This window comes from Eretmochelys imbricata, chromosome 9, assembly GCF_965152235.1.
Source record: "Eretmochelys imbricata isolate rEreImb1 chromosome 9, rEreImb1.hap1, whole genome shotgun sequence".
In the NCBI taxonomy this organism is placed as follows: Eukaryota; Metazoa; Chordata; order Testudines; family Cheloniidae; genus Eretmochelys; species Eretmochelys imbricata.
This window is the reverse complement of record NC_135580.1, coordinates 13,780,282-13,805,409: the sequence shown is the minus strand read 5'-3', so window position 1 is coordinate 13,805,409 and position 25,128 is coordinate 13,780,282. Positions and strand designations below refer to the sequence as shown.

At 39.5% G+C, this 25,128-nt stretch overlaps 1 protein-coding gene across 1 annotated transcript in view; it reads left to right on the top strand.

Annotated features, from left to right (window-relative positions):
- Nucleotides 1-25,128, top strand: part of NAALADL2 (N-acetylated alpha-linked acidic dipeptidase like 2) — a 517,216-nt gene that overhangs the window by 168,763 nt on the left and 323,325 nt on the right. The window contains exon 4 of the mRNA XM_077827191.1: nt 4,530-4,680. Within this exon, the coding sequence (XP_077683317.1) occupies nt 4,530-4,680 (151 nt within the window). The remainder of the gene's footprint in view (nt 1-4,529; nt 4,681-25,128) is intronic.

The window sequence follows — 25,128 nt, the reverse complement described above, 5'->3', positions numbered from 1 at the left end:
TCATATCAGGAATGGAATAAGGATATAAAAGCAGGCAGTTCCCAGTAGTTGCTGTGCAGCACAGAGAAAGACCAGATAGTGTCTCCACAGCTCCCAAGGAAGAATCCTGGAAGCCTTCAGGGGAACTGCTCTCAGGGAGGCCATTCACCAGCGCCCTCTCCCACTCTGTCCCCTGCCTACAAGGACACAATACCCAGGTATAGTGGCTGGGAGGACAGGTTTGCCAAGCCACAATGCTAGCTGTTAGACAGTTGGTACCGCTACTCTCTACCCTGTTTGGAGTTAGGAAATCTGAGGCCATACTAAAGGGATTAGGGGAGTGGAAGACAAGAGCCCCTCCCCTTCAAACCCAAGTGGACTATTTGACTTATTTGTATCACCGAGCCCCCTATTTGGGGAAATGGGGCAGGGGGAGAGAGGGTTTTTCAGTATCTGTACAATTCATCAGGATCCTGAGAATTTTGACAAAGCCACTATACCACATTCAAAAAGGCGTGCATCTGTTATCCTAAACTCCTTTGACAAAATTTAGAGACAATTCCATTAAAAGCCAGCAGTTATCCCACAATAAAACCTGCCCCTCTCTCCCCCCTGCAAAAAAAACCCAAACAAACACCCCCCCCCACCACCAAACCAAAACTTTTCCCAACACTTCCCTGTTCATGGATCAGCTTTCTCACTCTCCAAACACCTTTATAAAATGTTAGGCCTTTATTGCATTAACAGCCATTAACTATGCGCTGTTGCCAACTTGCCAGTGAAAATCCGGGCTTGGGAGTAAGAACTCCTGGGTTTTATTCTGAATTCTGCCACTGACTTACTGTATGATTGGGGCAAGACGATTAAGGCCTAAAAGTGGGATTTGCAAGAGCTCTCAGTGTTAGCCCAACTCCTCTCCCAGCAATTAGGGCAACACTGAAAGATCCCAAATTAAAGGTCCAGCTTTTCTGTTTTTGTCAGAAAGTCTTGAGTCATGGAAACAGGAACTGTTTACAGGAAAGGGTTGGTTTCCATAATCTCCCAAACTGAAAAAAAAAATGAAAAGAAAATGTTTTTGAAATTGTTGAAACATCTTGTTTTGACATTTTCTAAATGAAAAGTTTCATTTTCTGGTTCAGAAAGACCCCCCCTCACCCCTCCAATAATGTCACTTACACAACATCCTCTTCTCTGTAACCATGGCAGCAGCAGCAGCTGTTGCATTGTGTGACTATGACTTATGTAGCCTTTCTTAATGAAACAGAAGAATTTAATATTGGAAAAATATTTTTTAAAATGTAAAGTTTTTAAAATACGTTTGAAATAAATGAAATGACTTTGTACATGTTTACTGCCTTTTCTGTTTCTGTTATTATTTATTATAATAAATGGAGAGATGAAGGAAAAGATGAAACTGGAGAAGACTATGGGCACTGAGGAAAAGAGGCAATTGTGATTTTAAACACACTGTCAAACAACTTGGCTTTTAACGCTGCTTCTTTCTCTTCTCAATGATTCCCCACACCGTTTATTATCTGGATGTCTGTCTGAAGATGGAAGTAAAAACAGGAGGCAGAACATTGCAATAGCTAACTGACGTGCCACTTTCTATTGTTGCTCATCCATGACATTTTAGGACTCTCACTCATGTTAACCCTTTAAAAACCACCTATTGTACTCCTTTAAAACCTGATTCTGCAAACTCTTACTCATAGGAGTTGTCTTTACTCAAGCAGATAGTCCTCCTGTCTTCCACAGGTGACTTATTTGAGTAAGATTTGTAGGATGGACTATGATGTTACACAAAACTACAGTAGAGTTGCACTTTTTACACAACATCTGAATTTGACCCCTGGTTTGGAAACAAGGACTAAGGACCTTATATCATTGCAAGCTTAGTACTTGGAAAGAAGGTCATTAGAATACAGCAGTATGCTGTAGCTAAGAGTGCACACTGGATTTTCCCATCTTTAAATAAAAGCAAAGATAGTTTTGAAGCTTGAGCCAAAGACAGAGTGTAATACCGTAGAAATAATAAAGCCACGCCACAAACAACTGTGCTAAAGTCCAACATTTAACAAAGCAAAAAGCCAAAAAATAAAATAAATAAATGTACCCAGAGAGAAGCGAAAGGGAAAAAAAGAAAAAGCATAGGGAAACAGACAGTGAACCACAAGATGGAGAAAAGTTACCATACTATAAGGTTTCAGTAACAAAGCCTAAAACAGGATGTTGCGGTCCAGAAAGCTAATATATTTGCAGTTACTCCTGACATCTTGTAATAGCCACTCAAAAGGTCATTGACAATGTGCAGTTAGAATGCAGGGCTCGCCTTAGAGGTGGGTAATCAGGGTAGTCACCAAATTGCTCAGCTGTTTTTTGTTTGTGTTTTGTTTTTACTCAGTGGGCACTAAAAACATTTTCCATCCTGAGGCCAAAACACAAAGGGCCAGTGTGAGGTCCCTGGAACAGATGTTTTAGAAATAGATCCAAATTGTGCATATTGAGTAATAATTTTGAACATTTATCTATTGTATATATTTTTGTTAATAAGAGAAATGGGGGTTGCACTTTTAAGAATGGGATGGGGGTACACTGAGTGAGCTAATTCAGAGTAGAGTGTTCAGTGTATGTAAAAAACAACGAGGAGTCCTTGTGGCACCTTACAGACTAACAAATGTATTTGAACATAAGCTTTCTTGGGCTAGAATCCACTTCATCAGATGCATGGAATGGAGGCTGGCCTGTAGCTGGGCACCGAGGAGGTCTCTATCTGCAAGAAGCTCTTAGAGCAGAAGTTTTGAGTTTCCAGAATAAACAGGGTTCTCTTTGAAAAGCTGAGCCTTGTGATTAAGAGTGCAACACCAGCTTTGGTGACACACTTCTCAAATGCTGGAGTGGTCTCAGACATAGTACAGGTTGATCGGTCCATTGCTGATATACAGGGCTGTGTGGGGAAAGATAACTACGTTTCCTGGAGAATTTCAATATGTTGAAATTTGATTTTTATTCCAGTTCAAAACAAAATCCCAACATTTCATAATTCTCTGTAAAAGGGAAAGCCTGAGGGTCCCCAGATCAGAGACCATCTGCATGGATGGCTGCCTTGAAGCTACAGACTCTGAGAACCCTGGCGTTCCTAGCGCCAGGATAGTTCAACTGGCTGGCTGACCCCAAGCTGTGGATCCTGTAAGTCCAGGGTCCTCAGCAGTGCAGCTGGTGAGCTGGCAGGAAAGAAGGCAGGTTTCCAAAGTTGTCTTGTTTCTAGACAAATTTAACTGAAATTGAACCATCTCTGCAGACTGTTTTGATTTCAATGAATTTGCAAATTCCAAAGACGATCTGTTTTGTCAACTCTTTTTACTGACCAGCTCTACTGATATGCTCCCATGACTTCTCCCAGGGTAGTTTCCTCTTTCCGTCATCTGCCATTTCACCTGTCAGAAAAACAACCCAGTAAACCCCATCTTATAGAGAGGCATGTCAATCTTCCTATTTGCAGAGCAGGTATTGGGATGGAGCTTGTAGCTGTGGTCCACTTCTGAGGCCTCACACTGATTAGCTGAACCCGCGCCCTTCACCCACATCAGATATCCACTTGGTGCTGTTGCCAGAAGTCAGGTTGCCCTGCTTTTTCAAAAATCCAAGTAGGATCATTCCTCAACCAGCCACCCAATGCACCAACAGATGGGACTGTGTCACCTGATGACGTGCTGGATTATAGAGGAGCTCCTTGTTACATTTTTAACAGCCCATTATTGATTTAGTGCTACTGAAGGAATCTAGAATCTGAATTTCTAGAGTAAATTAATAGAGACAGTTTTAGTGGAGGCCTGATTTATCTGGGCAGAAACAAATCTGTTTACATTGCAGTGCCTACATATTGGCCACTGGAAGACATTTCCCCCCCTTTAAATGAAAGCTTGAAATTTGCAGAATGTTGCATCATGCTACAGTACTTTGGAGAGACTAAAAAAGTATGAGCAACATTTTATTTTTCTGAACCAGCATTCCCCACCCCCCAAGTTTTCAATATTAACTGTCAGTTTATATATCACTCCTAAGTGCACATAGTATAAACCTCTTAAAATATAAGCAACAATGAAATCTAATTTTAAAAATGAAGGGATTATTTTATCTACTCCAGTTATTTAAAATAGGACATATAATTGACAAGGCCCCAATTAGCTATGTGCATCAGCATTTGACTAACTTCTAAATGACTGCTCGTGTGCTTAAGGTGAGCCGTGTACTTTCATACCTTTCTGAATCGGGGCCTAACTGATGTAGTTACAACACAATACTTTGCAAAATTTAGATGGACTTTAGGTTGATATTGTCAGATCAATTCATTTCATGTGCTGTATAATTTATGTTTAAATGAGAGCTTATTTTTGCTGTTATGCTTGGAAAATGTCTTTTAGGTAAATGTAGGGAAACAGAGTTAAATTACTTTGTTTTTCTTTTCTTCTTTTTTGAATGTAGAAGTTACTGTATTGTGGTGTCAAAGCGTTTTGTTAATAGTCACCTTTGTTTCTCTGTTTCCTCAGCTTTCTCTGTTAGAAGAGGCGGGGTTTGGAGGCGTCCTTCTTTATGTTGATCCTTGCGATTTACCAAAGACTCAAAATCTTAGTGATAAAGCATTCATGGTTTCTCTAAACAATGGAGGAGACCCATCGACACCTGGCTATCCCAGTATTGGTAAGTACTATTTGAGTAATGTCCAGTTAAATGGCATTTTAAATTTGATTGTGAATAATACATCAGCTGAAACAATAAGCCCAATCCTGGTCTCAGGTACAAACCCTGAGTAAAAGGGCTTTGCGCAGAGGAGCAATATGGTTGAAGGGATAAATCCACACTCATAACCTAAATGTAGGCTATAGAATTGTGCAACTGGCATCCAAAGGCTACTGCAGACTCTTGGTAGGAGTAGCTGGACTACACACCTCCTTATGCTGGCTTTTGTCAGTACATTCACACTCCACCATTAACCCAAGTAGAGAACCACTGTACAACAATTCTCTTCACAGCTCAATGGTTTGTGTTGAATTGGGCTCTCCAGGATCAGTCCCCCACGAATGAAGCAATTTCCATTACATACTGGGCTTTGTGCTCCCATGTTGTGGATGGTGGGGGCAGTTGGCTATAGATGTAAGTGCAGTGTAATCAGAAAAGGTTATAGCAATGATCTCTTGTACAATCTTTGCCAATAACACTTTCATATGATATATGTTCTACTTGCCTAGTTTCAATTCTGCCAGAACAGACCTGGTCATTTCAGCTAATGAACTGCTTTGTTAAGTGATAGGAAGGCAAATGCATTTTTTTTAAATATCTGAAGTTAAAAAAAGACATTAATTAAACATAAATGTTAGTGTGCCACAACAATGGTTTTGAAAATAATTTCTACCTGCAGCACATCAGACTGTACGTTCTATTTAAAATCTTTGTTCTAGCAGTTCAGTGAACATGTGTTCTGCCTGTCTGATATCTATTCAGCTTTACAACCTCCTTTAATATCTAGCTAGATGGAAAAAAGTATTAAGAATCATGCTATGAGTTTGTGACAAGGCTTCATTAAGAATATTTGGTCCAGTTACTAACACAGACATCTAAAGGCTGACTCGAATTGGCACTAAATCAGCTGAGGCAATGCTGAGATGTTTCATGACTAGAATGGCAGAAAATAGAAATATTGGCCTAGTTGTCAGAGAAGGGTGTTAACTATTCACATCGTGAAATGCCTTGACAGTTCAATGGGAAAGGAATTGCACATTTTCTCAGTGTCTCACTATACCTGACCTAGACCTGCCATGGGAACTACAGAAGTAAATGTAGCACTCTTCGAGCTTTATTCTTAATCATTTCATGACGCCCTGTGAAGAGTGGTCTGTTTATCAGTCTGGCTGACTGCATAACATTTTATTTACCCTACATGAAAAATAAAGTTAATTACGACTGATATGCTGACAGTAGGATGCCGGGTTATTGTCTAAACCTTCTTTGTTGTTTTGCTGACAGTTACACTAAATGCTCTTTTGGGTTGTGTAGATTCCAATCTCTAGTTTCAGGGGGGGAAATACAAGAAAAAAAGCTGATAACCTTGACAGAGGAACAGAGAGAATTAAGTAGGTTGATGGTTTGTGCTAGAACCTTAATGTACTTGCACCTGTTTTAAAGTCTCTAAACGTCATTCAACAGGCTATCATGTGTCTAAAGTATTTGTGATAATCTGGATGCAATGATGCACTGAAGGGATTCTGAGGAGAACTCCTGGGATCCTCTTGTTAAAGCTGTGTCACCAAGTGGTGGAGCAAGTTGGAATGATTTCTCTGTCTCTGATGGTTTTCACACTTCTCTGAAGGCCAATAAATCACCCTGGCCAGAGTTACCTTGTGTCTGGGCTGTATACAAATAAGTCTGAAAAGCAAACGTTTTACCTTTGTGAGATCACATGGCAGGTATTTTAAAAAAAAATCTTGGGGACAAATACTCAGGGTTGTCCAGATGCTTATCCCTCTTCCCTGCAAGCACATATCCCCCTGGTCAATGGAGTTTATCACAGACTACAGGTGGGGATTTTTGTGGAATCCCATGCTTAAAATATTGGCAGTACATCGTTGTCTGGAGGATACCATCTGCACTTTACACTCTCCCCTTGGCAATGGATAAACTGTTACCATTACTGTCTTGGGATAAGTGTAATCCATAACACACATGAGATAGATCAGAAAAGGAATGGTCTTTGGTGAAAACATCAAAATCTGTAAAGGAAAAAGAGGATGGGGATTTTAATTTAATTTGTCATTGAAAATTGGTGAATCTTACAACACACTTTATCTCGTTTTAGTAGGAAACCTGTAGACCCATGAGTGATCCAAAGGTAATAATTTTTTAAGCAATCTTTGCACGTAACACCCGTCACTGTACTAACTGACATGGGTGCAAAGTTAATAAATGTCCTAGTAAGATCTACATAATATGTACAGTGAGCAGATACTCAGCTTCTTTCTGTTTATAGTGAATCTTCTTTTCTTACCCCCCAAATAAATTTCTCCATGGCCTCTAAATTAGAGCTGAATTAATATTAATTTTTAAAATTAATATTATTGTTTTATTATTTTATTTTATTTAGAGGCTGAACTGGCAAAAAATGGTGTGTTTTAAATTGAAAGTGGATTTTCTTATTTGTTTGTTGTTGTTTTTTGCCAAAAGGATCAAATGAAACATTTTGTTCAATCCAAAAATATATTTTTTTTCATTTGAGATCATATTTGGGGATTTCCCAACTCTCTCCCATTGTGTGTGTATGTGTGGTTTTAGAAAATATTTGCTAAATTTCTAAATGAAATACTGTTTTGAAACAAAAAAATTGAAATATTTTGTTTCAAAATGGCTGAAAGTAATCCTTTTGACCTGTTCTTAAACCAAAACTGCTCACCAAATTTGGACCAAATTTGTGAAAAGTTTCTGTTCCAGAAATACATTTTTGATAGTTTACTATTTGTGGGGAAGAAAGTTGTTCCAGCTCTACCCAGAATAATACAGTGGTTAATTTTTCTTTAGAATCATTTTTTGAAGTCAATTACCACTTTTAATAGGATTTATATAATTGGTTATACTAGACTTCTGGGCTCTCAGAAAATTCCAGCTCAAATCCTGCTCTTTTATGGAGATGGAGACAAAATGCAGAGCTTCAGTATGTGGATTAATTTAGGATGTACCAATAACAGTATGCTGGGTGAGGGATGAATGTGCCTCTTACGTGTAAGTGGCACAATACATTTAGCTTCCTGTAAAGGGCAACCAACGCAGCTTGGCAAGGAGTTGTCCAGGTGCTCCTCTATAAAGATAACTACTGCCTTGTTTGCCTCTTTTGGGCCCTTTACTAGGTCCTTCACTTCTAATCTGACATTGTTAATCTTGGTTCTCCTGCTTCTCCACCATGGCAGCCATGGGATAATCCTCTGGGCCTTTGTCAGCCTCTGTCCTCTCTGCTTGGTTTTGATTTTCAAGGACAGTCTCTTTCTCTGGAACCTTTCTTCGAGTCTATATTGTGTCACTCTTGAATTGGACGGGTTCAATGCTTGGGACTTGGATTTAGGAATCGGGGGCTAAGGAACCCTGCAGTAGAAGAAACGTGAGATCAAGGGAGCTGAGGGGGCTCTGGGGACATCAATAGGCAGGAGGGGGACCAGAGGACCTGCATTACAGAGAAGTATGATGAGTTTCCCTTCTCATTTTTTGCATTTGACTTTTTGAATGCTGTACTTTCTCTTGCCCAGCTTGCTATGCCAGAGATATGTTTGGTTTTGCTATTGCTGTACTTCAGAGTCATTTCAAGCCAAATCTGTCTTCAGACAGAAAAATGGCTCAGTAAACGAAGATACGGACAGAACCTATTTGTCAATTTTAGTATGTAAATAGTAAAGTGTCCTCGGTATGAGCAGTAAGAACCCTGTGCCTGAGATAAGGCACTCAGTAATAGAATTCCTATCTATGCAGTGGAGGAATGGAAATTATATCATGAAGAATCCTTCAGAAAGCATGATAGAAACTGCTATCAGTTTTAAATGCTGAAATATAACAGCTCAGTTGAATAAAATCCTACTATATTGAGAGGAGTATCCAGTGTAATGTTCTTTTCAAGAATTTCACACAAAAATTATAACACTAAAAAAAATACATATAAACAGTTGAGAAGTGTTCTGTGCTTCAGATCCCGGTGCACAGCTAGTCATCTGAGCCATAAAACAGGTGTGGGAGAGAAATCAGTTATAATAAAGCACAAGGCTTTTTGTGTGTGTGTGTGTCCCCGTGCATGTGGGGCTAGACTGTGATGTAGACGACTCTGTGAAGAGATGTAAGGGGAATTAATACTCACCACCTCTTATACTCTGCATGAACAGAGCTGGCCAGACACTTTAACTCCTGTTCCATGGGTAACACTGTCATAAATATAAAGGGAAGGGTAAATCCCTTTAAAATCCCTCCTGGCCAGAGGAAAACTCCTCTCACCTGTAAAGGGTTAAGAAGCTAAAGGTAACCTCGCTGGCACCTGACCAAAATGACCAATGAGGAGACAAGATACTTTCAAAAGCTGGGAGGAGGGAGAGAAACAAAGGGTCTGTGTCTGTCTGTATGCTGGGTCTTTGCCGGGGATAGACCAGGAATGGAGTCTTAGAACTTTTAGTAAGTAATCTAGCTAGGTATGTGTTAGATTATGATTTCTTTAAATGGCTGAGAAAAGAATTGTGCTGAATAGAATAACTATTTCGGTCTGTGTATCTTTTTTGTAACTTAAGGTTTTGCCTAGAGGGATTCTCTATGTTTTGAATCTAATTACCCTGTAAGGTATTTACTATCCTGATCTTACAGAGGTGACCCTTTTCTTTTTACTGTTTCTTCTATTAAAACGTTTCTTTTCAAGAACTGAATGCTTTTTTTTCTGTTGTTCTTAAGATCCAAGGGTCTGGGTCTGTAGTCACCTAGGCAAATTGGTGAGGCTTTTTACCAAACCTTGTCCAGGAAGCGGGGTGCAAGGTTTTGGAAGTATTTGGGGGGAAAGATGTTTCCAAACAGCTCTTCCCCAGTAACCAGTATTTGTTTGGTGGTGGTAGCGGCCAATCCAAGGACAAAGGGTGGAATATTTTGTACCTTGGGGAAGTTTTGACCTAAGCTGGTAAAGATAAGCTTAGGAGGTTTTCATGCAGGTCCCCACATCTGTACCCTAGCGTTCAGAGTGGGGGAGGAACCTTGACAAACACCAATATTTTTTTTTAAAAAAAGTCATTCAAAAAATCAAATGAAACATGAAAGTCTGAAATTCCCCACAGAACAGGAATTCCAAAACTTCATTTAGGAAAACTCAGAATGACATTTAATTTTGACCTTTTTCTAAATATTTTTGAGGCTTCTTCTGTTCTGTCCAGGGCCCTGGCAGCCTGCCATGTGGGAAGCTCGGCAGCACAGGGAACCTCAGAGCCAGGAATTCTGAGGAGCTGGGAGCTTTGGCTCTGGGACAATTTACCTGGCAGGCTGCGGACAAGGTAGGAGCCGGGACTTCCAGACTCTTGGCTTCTCATCAGCACACTAGGAGGGCTGCTAAGAGCCAGGTTGGTGAGCTGACATAGAATCATAGAATATCAGGATTGGAAGGGACCTCAGGAGGTCATCTAGTCCATCCCCCTGCTCAAAGCAGGACCAATCCCCAATTTTTGCCCCAGATCCCTAAATGGCCCCTCAAGGATTGAACTCACAACCGTGGGTTTAGCAGGCCAATGCTCAAACCACTGAGCTATTCCTCCCCCGATAGGATTATACCATGCATGGTTCCATCAGAAACCTGCTCGGTTTCTGTCAGAATTTTATAGAAATCAACACCTTCCTCAGAATGTTTCAGTTTTGATGAATGAGCATTTTCTGACAGAGAAATGTTCTTCTGGAAAATTCTGACCGGCTCTCTTCAGAGAAATTTCAATGTTAATGATGGTGGTTTTCCTGTTGTTATTTTGTAAATGCATTTTGGACACTTATCATGTAATAGGAATTGGGTAGTAGCAACCAAATCATTGTGAATAGAGAACTGAACGGCATGGTTTACAGAGATGTTTATTACTGAAATATCACACAGTATATCTTCATTGCTCACATTCTTTTAGTACCTGCCCTTGTACCATACAAGCAGCAAGGGAAAGTAATTAAATTTAAGCAGAGCGACATCTTCCAAACAAAGATATAAAACAGGTGTTTAAATGTATGAGATCAAATCCTGTAGTCCTCAAACAGTACATAGATAAAACGTTCACTGAATTCAAGGATTGCATCACTTGGGTCATGGAGAGGAAGGATGGTGTGAGCAGATGACATCCACACCCTGCTCCAAACAGAGTCCACACAGCTTGTTGCCAATCAAAACTGACCTATTCAGAAAAGGAACTCAAAATAAAACTGTATAACAGGGTTGGGTTTTCAGGCAGATACTGTCAGTCAAGTACAGATAGTGTTGTGGCTTGAGCACAGGACTTGGAATCACGGTTTCTGGATTTCACCTGGCATTGGCCACTGTCAGAAGACAGGATACTGGGCTGGAAGGACCATTTTTCTGATTCGGTATGGCCATTCTTATGTTCTTAATTGTTTCTCTGCCCCGGCCTTGTGTGACCTTAAGAAGACACTTCTTTTTCTTAATCTGTAATAGAGGAAAAATGTGGGTAATCACAGAATTGTCATGCATAAAAACTTGCCAATTGTGTTTTAGATAGCTTCATCTCTGTGCTTGCAGTATTTTTAGAGAATGTTGCAAATACCAAGGTTAAGATACTTTCGGTATGTAAGGGACAGATTCTCTCTCATCTTTATAAGGGTGCACAATTGGAGGGGAGGAAGTAAGGGGCCTCTATCCATTATTGTCACCTACATAAGTCATGGACAGAATTCTGGCCTGAAGGCTTCTAAAGGATCCCCCTGAGATGATCCTTCCTTTTTTATGTGTTACATTATATGCAATTTGCACAATCTAGCTCTCGGGTACATTTTTAAGAGTTACTATTTATTTTACTACTTTGCCTCCCAGTGGTACTGCAAGACATTGTTCATTGATTTAAAAGCTCTTTGAGATGGTCAGATGCTATGTAAGTGATAAATATTATTAATTATTAATAATAAATCCCCTCTCTATTTTTTCCTTTCACAGCTGTTATGTCAAAATTTATTGAAAGCTGCCTTAACTTGCTCTTACCATTACAATAAAAAGCCATTTTCCCAGAAATTCCTCTACTCCAGCCCATAAGGTATCTTGGCACTATTCACAGGAGCCTCTTTGTCTAAAATACTGTGTAAGAACATACAAATAGCCATACTGTGTCAAACCTATGGTCCATCTAGCTCAGTATCCTGTCTTCTGACAGTGGCCAGTACCAGATGCTTCAGAGGGAATGAACAGAACAGGGCAAATTATCAAGTGATCCATCCCCTGTCATCTGGTCCCAGCTTTGGGCAGTCAGAGGTTTAGTGACACCCAGAGCATGGGGTTGCATCCCTGACCATCGCGGCCAACAGCCACTGATGGACATACCCCCCACGAACTTGTTCAATTCTTTTTTGAAGCCAGTTATACTTTGGCCTTCACAACATCCCCTTGCAACAAGTTCCACAGGTTGATTGTGTGTTGTAAGAATATTTCCCTATGTTTGTTTTCAACATACTGCCTATTAATTTCATTAGGTGAAATGGTTCTTGTGTTCTGTGAAGGGGTAATAACACTTCCTTATTCAATTTCTCCACACCATTCATAATTTTGTAGACCTCTATCACATCTCCCTTTAGTCCTCTTTTCTTTAAAATGAACAATCCCACTTTATTTTTTAATCTCTCCTCATATGGAAGGTGTTCCATACCCCTAATCATTTTCATTGACCTGTGTACTTTTCCCAATTCTTATTTCACCTTTTTTGAGGTGGGTTGACCAGAACTACCTTCAGTATTCAAGGTATGGGCACAGCATGGATTTATATAGTGGCATTATGATACGTTCTGTCTTATTATCTGGCTCTTTCCTAATGGTTCCTAGCATTCTGTTAGCTTTCTGACTACTGCTGCACATTGAGCAGATGTTTTCAGAGAACTATCCACGATGACTCCAAGATCTTTCACATTTAGTGACACTCCCCCCAAGCCTGACCTATTATATATTTTGTACCTTGGTATTACCGTGTCCTATTGATTATCATCATTCCACCAAGTTTCTCTGATGCCTATTATAGCAATACCCTCATTTAATGCCAGGCATTCAGGTTCGCCCATCTTCGTATTCAGGCTTTTAGCGTTTGTATGTAAGCATTTATAAAATTTGTCAGTATTTAATTGTTTGCCTTAATCTTCTCCTCTTTATTAGGATATAGAATTTCTCCTTTAATAAATCCTCCCGCAAAGGATGTCTCTCTCTGAACTGTGGGCTCCTCCACAACTGTTGGCTTTCCTCCACCCCTTAGTTTAAAAACTCCTTTGACCTTTTATAGCCCACTGTAATTAAGAGACACTATGTAGCCCTAGTGTACTTTAGAGACTAGTGTACTTTAGAGACTCACAGCATTTCAAATCTAAAAACCCCAGATGTTTTCCTCTTTTTAGTTGCTTTAAAAGTAAAAGATGCCATTTGCTAGTGAGAAAGTTACTTTTTTTTCTTGTGTTTATTGTTTAAACATTTTGTACCCCATTACTTCTAATGAGGCTGGAAACCTGAAGTCGCATTTGGGAGGAAAAAGTTCAGCTTTAATTCAATACTCACATTGCGTGCGAGCAATTTGTATTCAAATAAGGCCTGATTCAATGCTCACTGAACACAATAGATAGATTCCCATTAATTTCCATGGCAGTTGGGTACAGACCTATGGGGAGAAGAATAAAATTATTCATTATTTCAGGGTTTGGGACATTAGACTGATCTTCTGAGGTGCCTAGCACCCACAGATTGAAGACAATCAGAGCTGTAGGTGCTCAGTATCTCTGAGTATCTGGGGCATCAATTTTACAGTGTAGAAACAAAGAGAATGGTTATAAATCTTGATAATTTTAAAATCCACAGATGGGATAGCCAGAGAAAGGCAGTGTTTATCTCAAAGAATGACTTGGTGGTTCTAAAAGGCTTAAATATGAGAAAACATGTAGATACTCTTGTCTCATCTCTCACAACGTGCAGATACTATGAGCTCTTTTATACGAGAGGTCTGAGGGAGATTGCAAAAGGAACGCACTCTAGATTTTAATAAGTAGACAGTATTTTTGCCTGTCATTTGTAAATGAGTTTTCTTCCTCCATTACCAAAGCCTTTTAGTTAGTTTTTGCAATGAATTTCCTGTATTACATATTGATATTTCATGTTCCCTCTGTTGTCTTTTGGTTTTATAAATAATGAGTTTTTTTTTTTTAAAAAAAAAAGCTTTACAGTGCTCTTTGACTGCACTGCTTGAGACCGAAGGCATGTTAGTGCAGTGCATTTGCTATGGGCATATCTGTTAATCTTCAGTAGCTAAGACAGTATATTTAATTTGCAACTCTGGTGTCCCTGTTTTTTAATTTTAAGGGTCTCAAGGAAATCTTTACCACTATGGTATAACTTGAGTATCCATTAATGGTTTGGGCTGTGTCATAAGGGCAAGGCTAGAACTGATGTGGGACTTAGATGAGCTAAGCAGGTTAATTAGGAAAAAGATATTCCAATGTATTTGCTTTCATTTTAAAAAGATGAATATTGCTTTAAAAAAAGGAGTAAAAATAAGCTGAACTTTAAATTTAAAAGCCATAGAGAGTGGGCCGGGAAAGTGAATGCAAATGAGCTTCACCTACAATAATTGTCTCCTGTGCCATCCTGTTTTTATATATTTATTTATCATGCAATAAAAGCAGCACAAAATAGATTGTGCTAATTGCTATAGAATAAAGCCAACTGGAATACTGTACATACTCCAACTGGAATATTCATTTTTTGTTTTCTTGTTCTCCTCCATCCTTGAAAAAAAATGGTACCCATGTTCACCTCATTGTGGAATTGTAGCAAAAGTTGCAGAACACCCAGTGCACATCATAAAAACCCCTTGATATTTGCAGCCTTAATAGGATGGTATTGTTTAAGTGAGCTCAGTCAGTTATTCTGCAGTATTTACATAGGACCGCTTGGAATGTGATGCAATTATATGCCTGCTTTATTTGTAGTGAGTTGAATGATTCCGTAGGTTTAGAGACTTGCTGCTTTGAACCTAAGCTTGTCCTCACGGTCCTCTTCTTTGTGATATTTCACTTATTTGAACCAGCAAGTTGAGCAGAAATTAATTAGAAAACAGCATTGTCTAACAATTTCTATCATGCACATGCAAGATGACATGTTCTAAGGTGTTTTCTTGTAAACCGTTACGATTTGTACAAGATTCCTGTAGCTCTTACTTGTTTGTTCTTTCAAAGAAGTGTATTTCACAAACTCAGCTTTTAATATCAGCATAATTTTTCTGTTGCATATTTACCTTTTCTGCTGTATGAATAGTTTGAAGTATTTTATACAAAATCTGTGTTTACAAGTCTCCTAAAGACATCAGAGGAATGACATGAGGAAAGTCTCAATGTAAAATCACATTTGAGAAGTAAATCTCAGAACAAAAGCTTATAATTGATAGAGTAATTCTATTGATCTGAAAGAGCTATATATCATTTCCAAATAGTAAAGGCAGAGAAGGTATTTCCAAAGATTTTTTTTCCTTTTTGGACAGTTTTTAAAATGTAATTAAGCATTTTATAACAGAGAATCATACATTTTTCAGTATGAAAATATAGATTCATATTTATTTTAAATGCTAGAAATTAGAGGAAGTGCTACATACCCACTTGGTGGTATGACTATGCAATATTTGGGTCTGTTCTCCCATAAACGCACAAAAATATTTATGAATGCATTTTAACTGCACATGGGTCCTGATCCTGCCCCATTGTGTTTAATGGAAAGACTTATGTATACTTCAGACGATTTTGGATCAGATCTATACTGTGGAAAGAATTATTAATTTTCTCCTTATACTTGCTCTGAATGCAGAGCAACAGAATATATTATCCTGATGATTCTGAGCAGGAAAAGCAAATGCATTTGAACTTATGTCATCCATAAATTGTATGAATCCAGTGTTTGCCACCAGCTGCCACACCATAGTATCTGATATACCACTATTACTTCCTATTTTAAGTATATGAAAGTACTATGGTATCTCATACAATGTGGTAACTTTTAGGAAATATTGGCTTTTTAATAGTCATTACTGTAGGTAAGTGATAAATGGCCAATAGTTTTATATTAAATTATTGATCTGTAAAGCTAATACAGTCCCAAAATGTATTAAGAAATATGGCCAGCATTTTCAAAGTTGGAGGCCTAAAATTGGGCACCTAAATCCAAATTTCAGCTGCTAAATAAGTGGCCTGATCTTTTTTTCTTGTTTTCAATGTGAGTTCAGGTGTTCAGAACATCTGAAAATCAGACAATAAATTTGTGCCCCTAATTTCAGGTCCCCAGCTTTAAAAATGTTTTCCCACATATAGTATACAGATATTACTGCATCTGCTCAAGTTCTCAACTGAAACATGACATCTACTGAGCAGCACACAGTAAAATTATGCTATAGTTAGGCAATAGTATTATGCAGTTATATAGTATTTTTCATCAGTAAAGGGAGGGATGTTACAAAGGTGGGTAAGCATCATTATCCCCCTTTTACAAATGACAAACATGATACAGAGAAAAGTTAAATAACTTGTTAAAGGTTATGCAATAGCTCATTGGCAAAATAAAGGAAAGCAGTCAGGTCCCATGCTCAGCCACTGGATGACACCTTCCCTCAGTATAGAACAGAAAGTGAAGAAAAAGGTATCCTTATGAAGCTGCACCAGAAATTTTGACAGACACCCAAGAATGTTTGTACCTCCAACAGAAACAAGCCTTACGGTTGCCAGGCATCTGGTTTTCGACTGGAACACACGGTCAAAAAGGAACCCTGGTGGCTCCGGTCAGCACTGCTGACTGGCCCACTAAAAAGTCCAGTCGGTGGCGCAGCAGGGCTAAGGCAGGTTCCCTGCCTGCACTGGCTCCATGCAGCTCCCAGAAGCAGCTGGCATTTCCCTCCCGCTCCTACGCACAGGATAAACATAAGTTATTTGCTATTTCCTGTTTTATTTCAGCTGGAGAATGTAGTTCTGTGTCTCTGTTTGGGGCTATGTGAAGCTATAAATGGGGTGTGCACCTAGGCTCACCGAAGCAGTTCAAAATGGCACCTCTCAGCACCATGCAGGCAGCAGTGGCTTCTTCTGTGCCTCTCAAGTCAAGAGGGATTTATAGTAGGAGGTGACTGTCTCTTTAGATGGATACTTCCCTAAGGTACCTGAGGCATTTAGTTCTGTAAGGAGGGACTGGAGAATGGAGTGATGAAGACTGATTCGGTAATGAGTACCCTACAACTGGTTCCTCCTGGTCCACTCTACTCTGTGTCTATGTATGAGACTTCAGGAGCTGGCCAAAATTAGGGTACCCATTTAGGCTAGCTCCATCACTGTTCTTCTCCCACCTTGGCCTTCTCTTCCTCAGCAGTGGATCACTGTGTTACAAGATTGCCCTCCTCTCCATCAGACAACCAGGAGGAGAAATCAGCTTACTTATTCTGCATTCCTCAGCAATGATATTTGCCACCATTTTCAAAGCTCATGTCTCCCTATTGAGTCTAGGCAGAAGGGTTGTACTTATAGAAAGGTGTAGTGTGAACAAGTCAAGACGATGGCATGACCTCTCTTCTTTGTCCACACCATGGACATTGCTGGAACATGCTGGGCCCAGTTCACCATTGCCTTGCACCTTGTGCAGCCATTTTACACAAGGGCAAAATGAATGTAAAAGTTTAGCTTTTTGATTGGGTAGTGTGTTACACTGACTTTGCACTGGTGTAAACGACAACTGGAGATGTAAAGCAAGGGTGAAATGGGCCTGCTATGGCTATCAACCTAGCTGTATATGTGAACTTCAGCTATGTGGATACACTTGCTCATACAGTTCAGTGCAGAGTTGAACTCTGCTAGATGTTCATATGGAATTGTACAATCTTCTTGGACACAGGGGCTAGGAGGCTGGGACTGTACACAGTGTCTCTGAGGTGCAGCAAACTTAACACCTGCAAGTGCAACTGCATTTGACTCCCAGGAAGCAATCACTGGAAAGTCAGTTGGCTGATTGTTTAAGCAATTAAAGGTATAATTAGATTTATAATTGAAATTTTGCCTTGTGTAGCCTGAATTGTGCAAAGTAGAATAAACCAACCAATCTTTAACTCAGCTTGATCTCTGTTCCAGCCCATTGCTAGCCATGCTCAGCAGCTATATACAAAAGATAATAGTACACTGTTCGACTTACAGACAGACAGTCCCCACTACTAAAACAATTCATGTCTAGGTGGGGATATGAAAACTGCTTTTTTCATTGCACAAATCCCTACTATCATATTATATGCATAAAGTTACAGAGGGAAATTAGATAAAGGCAACATTTATCATAATATTCTTTTTCTTCCCAATCTTCCCAACACAAAAGTATTTGTTCACTTTTCACACTTCATGTGTTTCCCCTGTCTGCGTCCTCCTCCACAACAAGTTTTATCCCACTGGGAATGAGAAGACCAGGATGAAGTGGAGGGTGGGAAGCATTTTTTGTTGGGCACAGCCCAAAACTCTGTTTCACTGGGGTGATGTGAGAAGCTGAAGAGACAAATTCACAGTCAGCGATCTCCATCACAATCCGACTCTGAAACACATATAGCCGTATTGTGGTACTACTAAAGGCAGTGTGGTACTGCTCCCATTCAGTGGGACCAGGACAATTCCCACCATCAGTACAACCTTGCAAGAGAACTTAGTACAGGGGGTTGGCATAAGCTTTGAGAGATGGAAACATGAACATTTGAGAGAAGAGTATGCCCTTCCCTCTGTCCCCCCCAAATCACCTGGTGGTTGTTCTGTACCATTGTACAGCTTCCAGGTGGGGAACAGGGAATAAGGGGACATTTAATAGAAGATAGTGGCAGAGTAGTTCATTGTGCACTTCAAGTGTGGGGGAAAAAAACTGTTAGAATGAACCACAACAATGTGAGTTGGGCCTGAACCAAAAGAGATAACAGAGGTAGAGGAAATGACAGCTTAAAGAGCCTGATCTCTCAATCCTCTGGAAGGGATCCCTTACGAGATGATGCCGATCAGTGTTTGCCATGTGATGTGCACAAAGCAAGATTGGGAAATAATCGGTTTCTTGCAAAATGCTTTTGTTTCCTGACATGTTTTTCCTGTGCAAAAAGTAGGCCATGAGAATAGTTTGAATACATTTTTGAAACTATGATAGCTGTTTTATTTTCAATTAGAACACGTATGAGCAGAAAATGCGTATAACTTCAAATACCTATTATGTGTTACTTTTAGGTGGCTGACAGGTGGGTCTATTCAGTGAGGAAAAAAGAACAAAGTCTCTTGGGTTATTTAAAATCCTTGTTGAAGTCATAGATGTTTTAGAATAATAACAATGATTTGCATATTTATTTAAAATTGTATGCTTTTGGGACTTCACTGTACAAAATATGTAATGAACAAATGCTTGTGCTGTTGATTTGGGAGGTAAAATTTATGTCTTATAACAGATGTCAGCTAAAGTTGCCATTTTGTGACAGTACATTCCTTTCTAATATGACATTCATGACAACAAGACCATTTTTAGAACAGCTGGGGTCTACTTGTGTTTTAGAGCACCTCAAAACTTTCTTGATTCCCAGAAGTCATGCATCTTTCAGCTTTTTCCATTGCATAATTTCCACCAACAATTTATTTCAGTCCTACAGGGATTTTCAATAATAATCTGCCATTCAGACAGAACTGAACCAATATTGCCAAGCCATTAACAGTTAAGAGTCAGGTGGCTGTAATTTCTGCATGCTGTTAGATATTGTATAACATTATTTTTCCTTTTCATACTTGCAGCCCAGCATTAGGCAATGAAAAAGGTAATGGGTCAATGCCTTGCCAAACAAACTCCTCTCCATTCCAACATCTCAACAACAACAAAAAACACCTTTCAGAAATGCAGCTGTATAAAGATGGTGCTTTGTGATTTATTAGTGATGTCAACGATATTGCCTACCAACCTCCTCTGTGTAACACCACAGTGTGTTCCTAATCCATTGAAAGAAAAGATACATAGGCTGTCATGGAAGATCTCAGGGAAACCTAATTACCAGATGAGAAGTTAACCTGTAGAAAGACTAATGGTTGTCCAGTGTGAGCAAGGCTGAGCTTTTGGAAGGTAGCATCAATGGAATATGTCTCAAAAATAAGAAATAGAAAACGCTTAAAATTAGAAGGACTAAAAAATATTTAGATAAAGTGTATATAAATAATGCCTCAACATACATATGTTTTAATAAATAAATAAACCAACCACCACAACTGCATCATGTTCTCTTTTAGTGAGCGAGTGGTTGACAGACAGTTTTGAAGTAATGTGAATGTAGATACCACATTCAATATTACCAAATCTTGTGATTTGATGGTATGTTGCATTTTTTAAAATCCTCACCTCCTGGAGTCCTGTTACCAACTGAGAATCTCAGCTTTTTGGCTTTTTTTCCCCTTTTTCTTTTCTTTTCTTTTTTTTTGGGGGGAGGGACAATCTCTAGCTGTCATGTTTATGGTGAAAAGCTTTTAAGTAAGTCTCTAGTTCTAATGGTTTTGGAGAACAGCTTGAAAATGTGCCCTGAGTGCAATCTAAAAATCTCTCTCTGTTTCTCTGTCTTTATAAACAGAATTCAGATAACTTTCAATGAATTTTTTTAAAACCTCAGATTTTTAACCCCATTTTATGATTTTTAGGACCTGACTCATTGTTTCTGAATGTTTAGTGTTGGTAATACAACAAACTGAAACACAAAAGGAAAGTATTCTTGAGGCAGATTAAAGCAAGACCCACACCTTTCCTAAACTGGCCAACATCATTGTCCTTTTGTTGGTGTTTAAGTCTCAGAAGTGCCATCTCATTCCCACCGCCACCCCCGAAAAAAGTATCAGAAGTATCAGTGAAAAATCACGATATAGAAGCAAAGATGATGGTTGGCTGAGACCCCACCATCATTCCATCAGAGTGCGACATCATAGCAAGTGAGTTTGGTCTTATGCCCTTACAGACATATGGGTATCTAGGGGGTATTCAAAAGAAAAGGTAGATATCTGTAAGAATTTACGTAGGTGACTGATTCCTGTTTTACTATTAATTGTCACAGGGCAAAATTTACTCCTGTTCAGAGAGCAAGCACAAGGCCCTGCACATCACTTAAGCCCCATTCTAAATCTGTAGACTGATTCAGCAGTGGGTGTGGAGAACAGTTGCAATCACCAAGGTCTTTGCCTCAGGTGTTTGTGTGTAGAACAAGGAATTAGAATAATTGAGTATGATCCTAAAGGAAACAGCAAATACTCCTGTTTTGAGTCTCAGCCCAGTCCTTTGAGCCTTGTATTGGTGCCTTCCCAAAGATCGGAGGCCGGATTCTCAGCTCATATAAAGCAGTGTGGTGCCATTGAAGTCAGAGGATGATAATCTAGCGCCTTCTCTCTTTCCAAGCAGCCATTCAGAAAACCTTTCCTCTATGCAGCTGCATAAAGGGAGTGGGAAGCTGAGCTATAATTAACCATTTGTTCACTAGGGACCGGGCAGAGCCCCTGAACCCTGTCCCATCCAAGTTAAAGGCTTAAGTGGGCCATAGAGCTTTGTGTTGGCCCTCCACACAGGGGTGGATTTCACCCATGCTGGCTATATAGACATGCACTTCTGAGAGTGTGAGGATTTACCCTCTAACTTATACAGCCAGCCAGCAAGTCTTAATTTTCAAATCAAAGCTTTATGGTTATCTTAACATAGGATTTAGGTACAACTTTCAGCTGCTTTCTAAGTCAGGGAGTCAATTTGCAAATCTGCAAAAGATTTACAGATTACACCATAAATGTTAACACAGTGATTTTTAACTCTACAAATCCTTACTTGACATACAAGTTACTTGTTTCTAAGTCAGGAGCTCTGTGATCACGGTAAGGCTTTCTTTTGCATTTTAGTATCTGTCCTTTTCAGGTCAGGGTGTGTTTTTATGATTTTTTCCTGTAATGCTTACATTGTAGAAATTACTTCTTCGAGCCTCCGTTTTCCCATCTCTTGGATGATGATTGCAGGATGAGAGAAGATTTGGTCCTAAATTTCTTGACTGTCTTTCTTTCTGATTCACCTGGGTTTATGTCTATCATTTGCAAACAGGAGTGTGCAGCTAAGTTTAGAATAAATTCAGTCTGACAACCCATTCCTGGTGGTACTGATAAAATTGAATATATGTGAACTATGTTAGGATGGAAAGAAAATACTCAGATCTTATACATGCCATAAGGCCCAAGAATCCTTCCAGTAGCCATCATGTAGAAAAGAGCTGGCCAAAGCTCTGCGCCTTCTGGAAAAGTAGAATTGGACAAGAGAAAGATAAACAGAGTACTGTGGCAATTGTAAAAAGGCAGAAGCTACATTGTGGGTGCTGATGAACCATTTCTATGATGTCTTTTTTTACCTTTTTATAGATTCTGCTTCTAAGTACTCCATCAACAAAATAAAGTAGGAGAACAAACTATGATTTTGGCACAATTAATGTTTCAACTTGCCATATTAAATGGAGCCAATTCTCTTTTAAATTAAGTCAAGCATCACTCTATATTATAGGGTTGGTTTGTTTTCCTTCACTCTTGTTCAGTGGTTTATTTTAATTCCCCCAATTTTTTCCCAAATGGAAAACTTCTTGCTAACTAGAGAGAGCATACAGCCACTTCGCTACTTTGTCATTTAGAATGGCAACAATGAAAGGGAAAGTTGCCGTTTCATCTTCTACCAATGGCCTGCAAGAGAATGAGTAACTGATGTGATGCCTAAGATGGAAACACGGAAGTACAGTGCAGTTCCAACACAATGATGAGTCGTCATTCGTGACCCAATCTAGGGAATAAAAATGGAAACAAAATTGTCTGAATTAGAAGCATCAGCTGAATTTTGATGTAGAAGCTGTAAGTTTAAGTGGGGAATTAAATGGTTGAAATACCGGGATATCATATTGTCATCCTCAGCTGCAAACATCAAAGAATACCCCTCTAACAACAATGGCTGCTGGGCAATGAGGTGGATGACAGGGATGTAATATTTTTATTAGGTTTTATTTAGAGACCCTTTGATCCATGGTGGGGATTGTTTTTGTTCTGTTCTGGTTTTTGATAAATGGTTTGTGAAGTGAATGCTGGTAATGGGCCAGTCCTGCAGCCCTTTATCACTTGGGTAGCTCCTCTGACTCTGTGTGGTTGAAGGTAGGCCTTGATGGCTTACTGTCAATTGTTGAGGACCTGTAGCAGAGCACATTCCTCTCCTGCCTTCTGGCACCACAGAACTTGCTCAGGCTCCATCGGTGGGATAGCTACACCGTGTGTTTATGTTCTTTCCACCAATGCCTCTACAGGTTTGTGCAGCAGTACTATTTACAACATCTCTCGTATCCTCAGCTGTTTTCTCTGGGCCCGAGAGCAGAAGAGATTTCCCTTCTTGTAGATGTCTGACTCTGGGTCAGATAGCCCTACTCTCTCTTACACTTCCTTCCTGTGCCCTTTTTATCAGTCTTCAGCTGATGGGCTAATTGATGTTTTAGCTTACCCAGCCTGCCAGGCATATCAGCTAATAAAATTCCACTCCCCAGTCAGACCTTCTGGGGAATTTAATTAGTGCCAGCGTGATCAGAGTGCTGGTTCACCAGATACCTGTTTTCACTCCATCACAGGACCTTAAAGGGGGCCTGCAATTTGCTGAGTAGATCCATCTGACAGCTCAGCAACATAGTTGGCAGAGAGGGAAAAAAAGAACCTTATTAGGGCCACTGGAAAGGAATGGAGAAGGACACAACCCCCATCCCCATTTTATTCATTAACTCAGTCACCAAATTACTTCTGTTTTTTTTCCTATATGGGGAGGTATGATATTTACTGCAGAAATTCCAATCTCCTTCCCTCCTTGTGACAGCTTTGTGTGGCTTCTGTATCCCCAGGCTCATGGTAGCCTCAATGAATCATGTGTGGAGGAGTTGGGGACCAGGATCCATGAAAGGCTGCTTGAAGGTATTGGAAGCAAGTTATGGCACATGTCACCAAGTGGCACTGTTATAAGAAGTCTTCTAAGTTCTTTTTCATAGTGTGTGAGCAAGTTTTTAGTCTTGGAAGAAATACTTGTATAGTTCTGGGTAGAGAAAAGCAGGGTCAAGCTTCAGGAGAGTTTGTTCTTTGCCTTAATCTGTCTAGCTAGGGTACAGTCTTGGTCTCAAAGTAGCTTCACGGGAAGTAGGCAATGGTATGTGGGCTGAGATTTACTGAAGAGAAGATTGCCTGAATGCTGTTTGTGATCATGTCTGGTCCAGAGCTGATTTGTGTGTGTAAATAAAACAAGTTACACTTAGAAAATTCCCAGATATTGTCATTGATTTCTCATTCACTTGGAAGCTGACCTGCAAGATCCCAGACATCTGATATTGCTCAGCAAAGGGGTGACACTGGTATCAGAAGAATGAGCAACAATACCATCTCTAAAACTTTGACAGTGACCCAGTTGTAGAACCTTTTTGCTCCCCTTTTTTCAGTGGTCTAAATAACTTCAGGATTGGTTAGGCCAGTGTGGACTTCAAACATACAGGAATAGAGGTTAACATACCTTGTAGTCCCATATAAGACTCAGACCCTACAGGAGATGCAACAAGAGGAATATTAGGAGGTGTTATGTTTGAGAAAGAAGGATCGCTGATGTAGGCTATTAGTCACGTCATACCTTTCTTGCAATATGAAGACTCTTCCTTCAAAAGGTAGCAGTGCAGTTATATCTTTTTTCCAGCTCATTGAATTCATAGATTATTACTGAAATTAGGATTTTTTTTAAACTTACTTATGGACCATAAATTTCAACCATTTCAACCACTATAAAAAGGATTTAGGAAACAATATATTAATGTTCAGGACTGTGGTAGGACTGCTGCCTGTTAACTTATTTTCAGCTCATGGCGGTACTTCAATCAATCATTCTTCTGTTTGTTCTCCTTAAGTGACAGATCCATTTTTTTCCCCAGTGGAGAATCATCCTTAGAATGTTTTTATGTCCTATCCACACTATTTTTTATTCCACTTGGTTTATTTGATTAGCAGTATTTCATCTATAGATAATTTGTTTTCTCTCTAATCTTCAGCAGAATGAGGAATATAACCTATATCAAGGTGTAGGTCAGTTGAGAGGTTGTGATGCATTTTGTGTCCAGTGAATTCAGTGCATGATGTACTGAGACAATCTAGGTACTTTCTGATGCCAGTTGTGATTTACATAACAAATCATTCAGTTGTTTCCCCAAATATACAAGACAGAGGAATTTTCTTCAGATTACTTCTTCTATGGCTTGATCTAAAGCCCCTCAAAGTCATTGCTCAGCAAAGGGGTAACACTGGAAGTGCCTTTCCATTGAGTTTTATGGGCTTTGGATCAGGCCT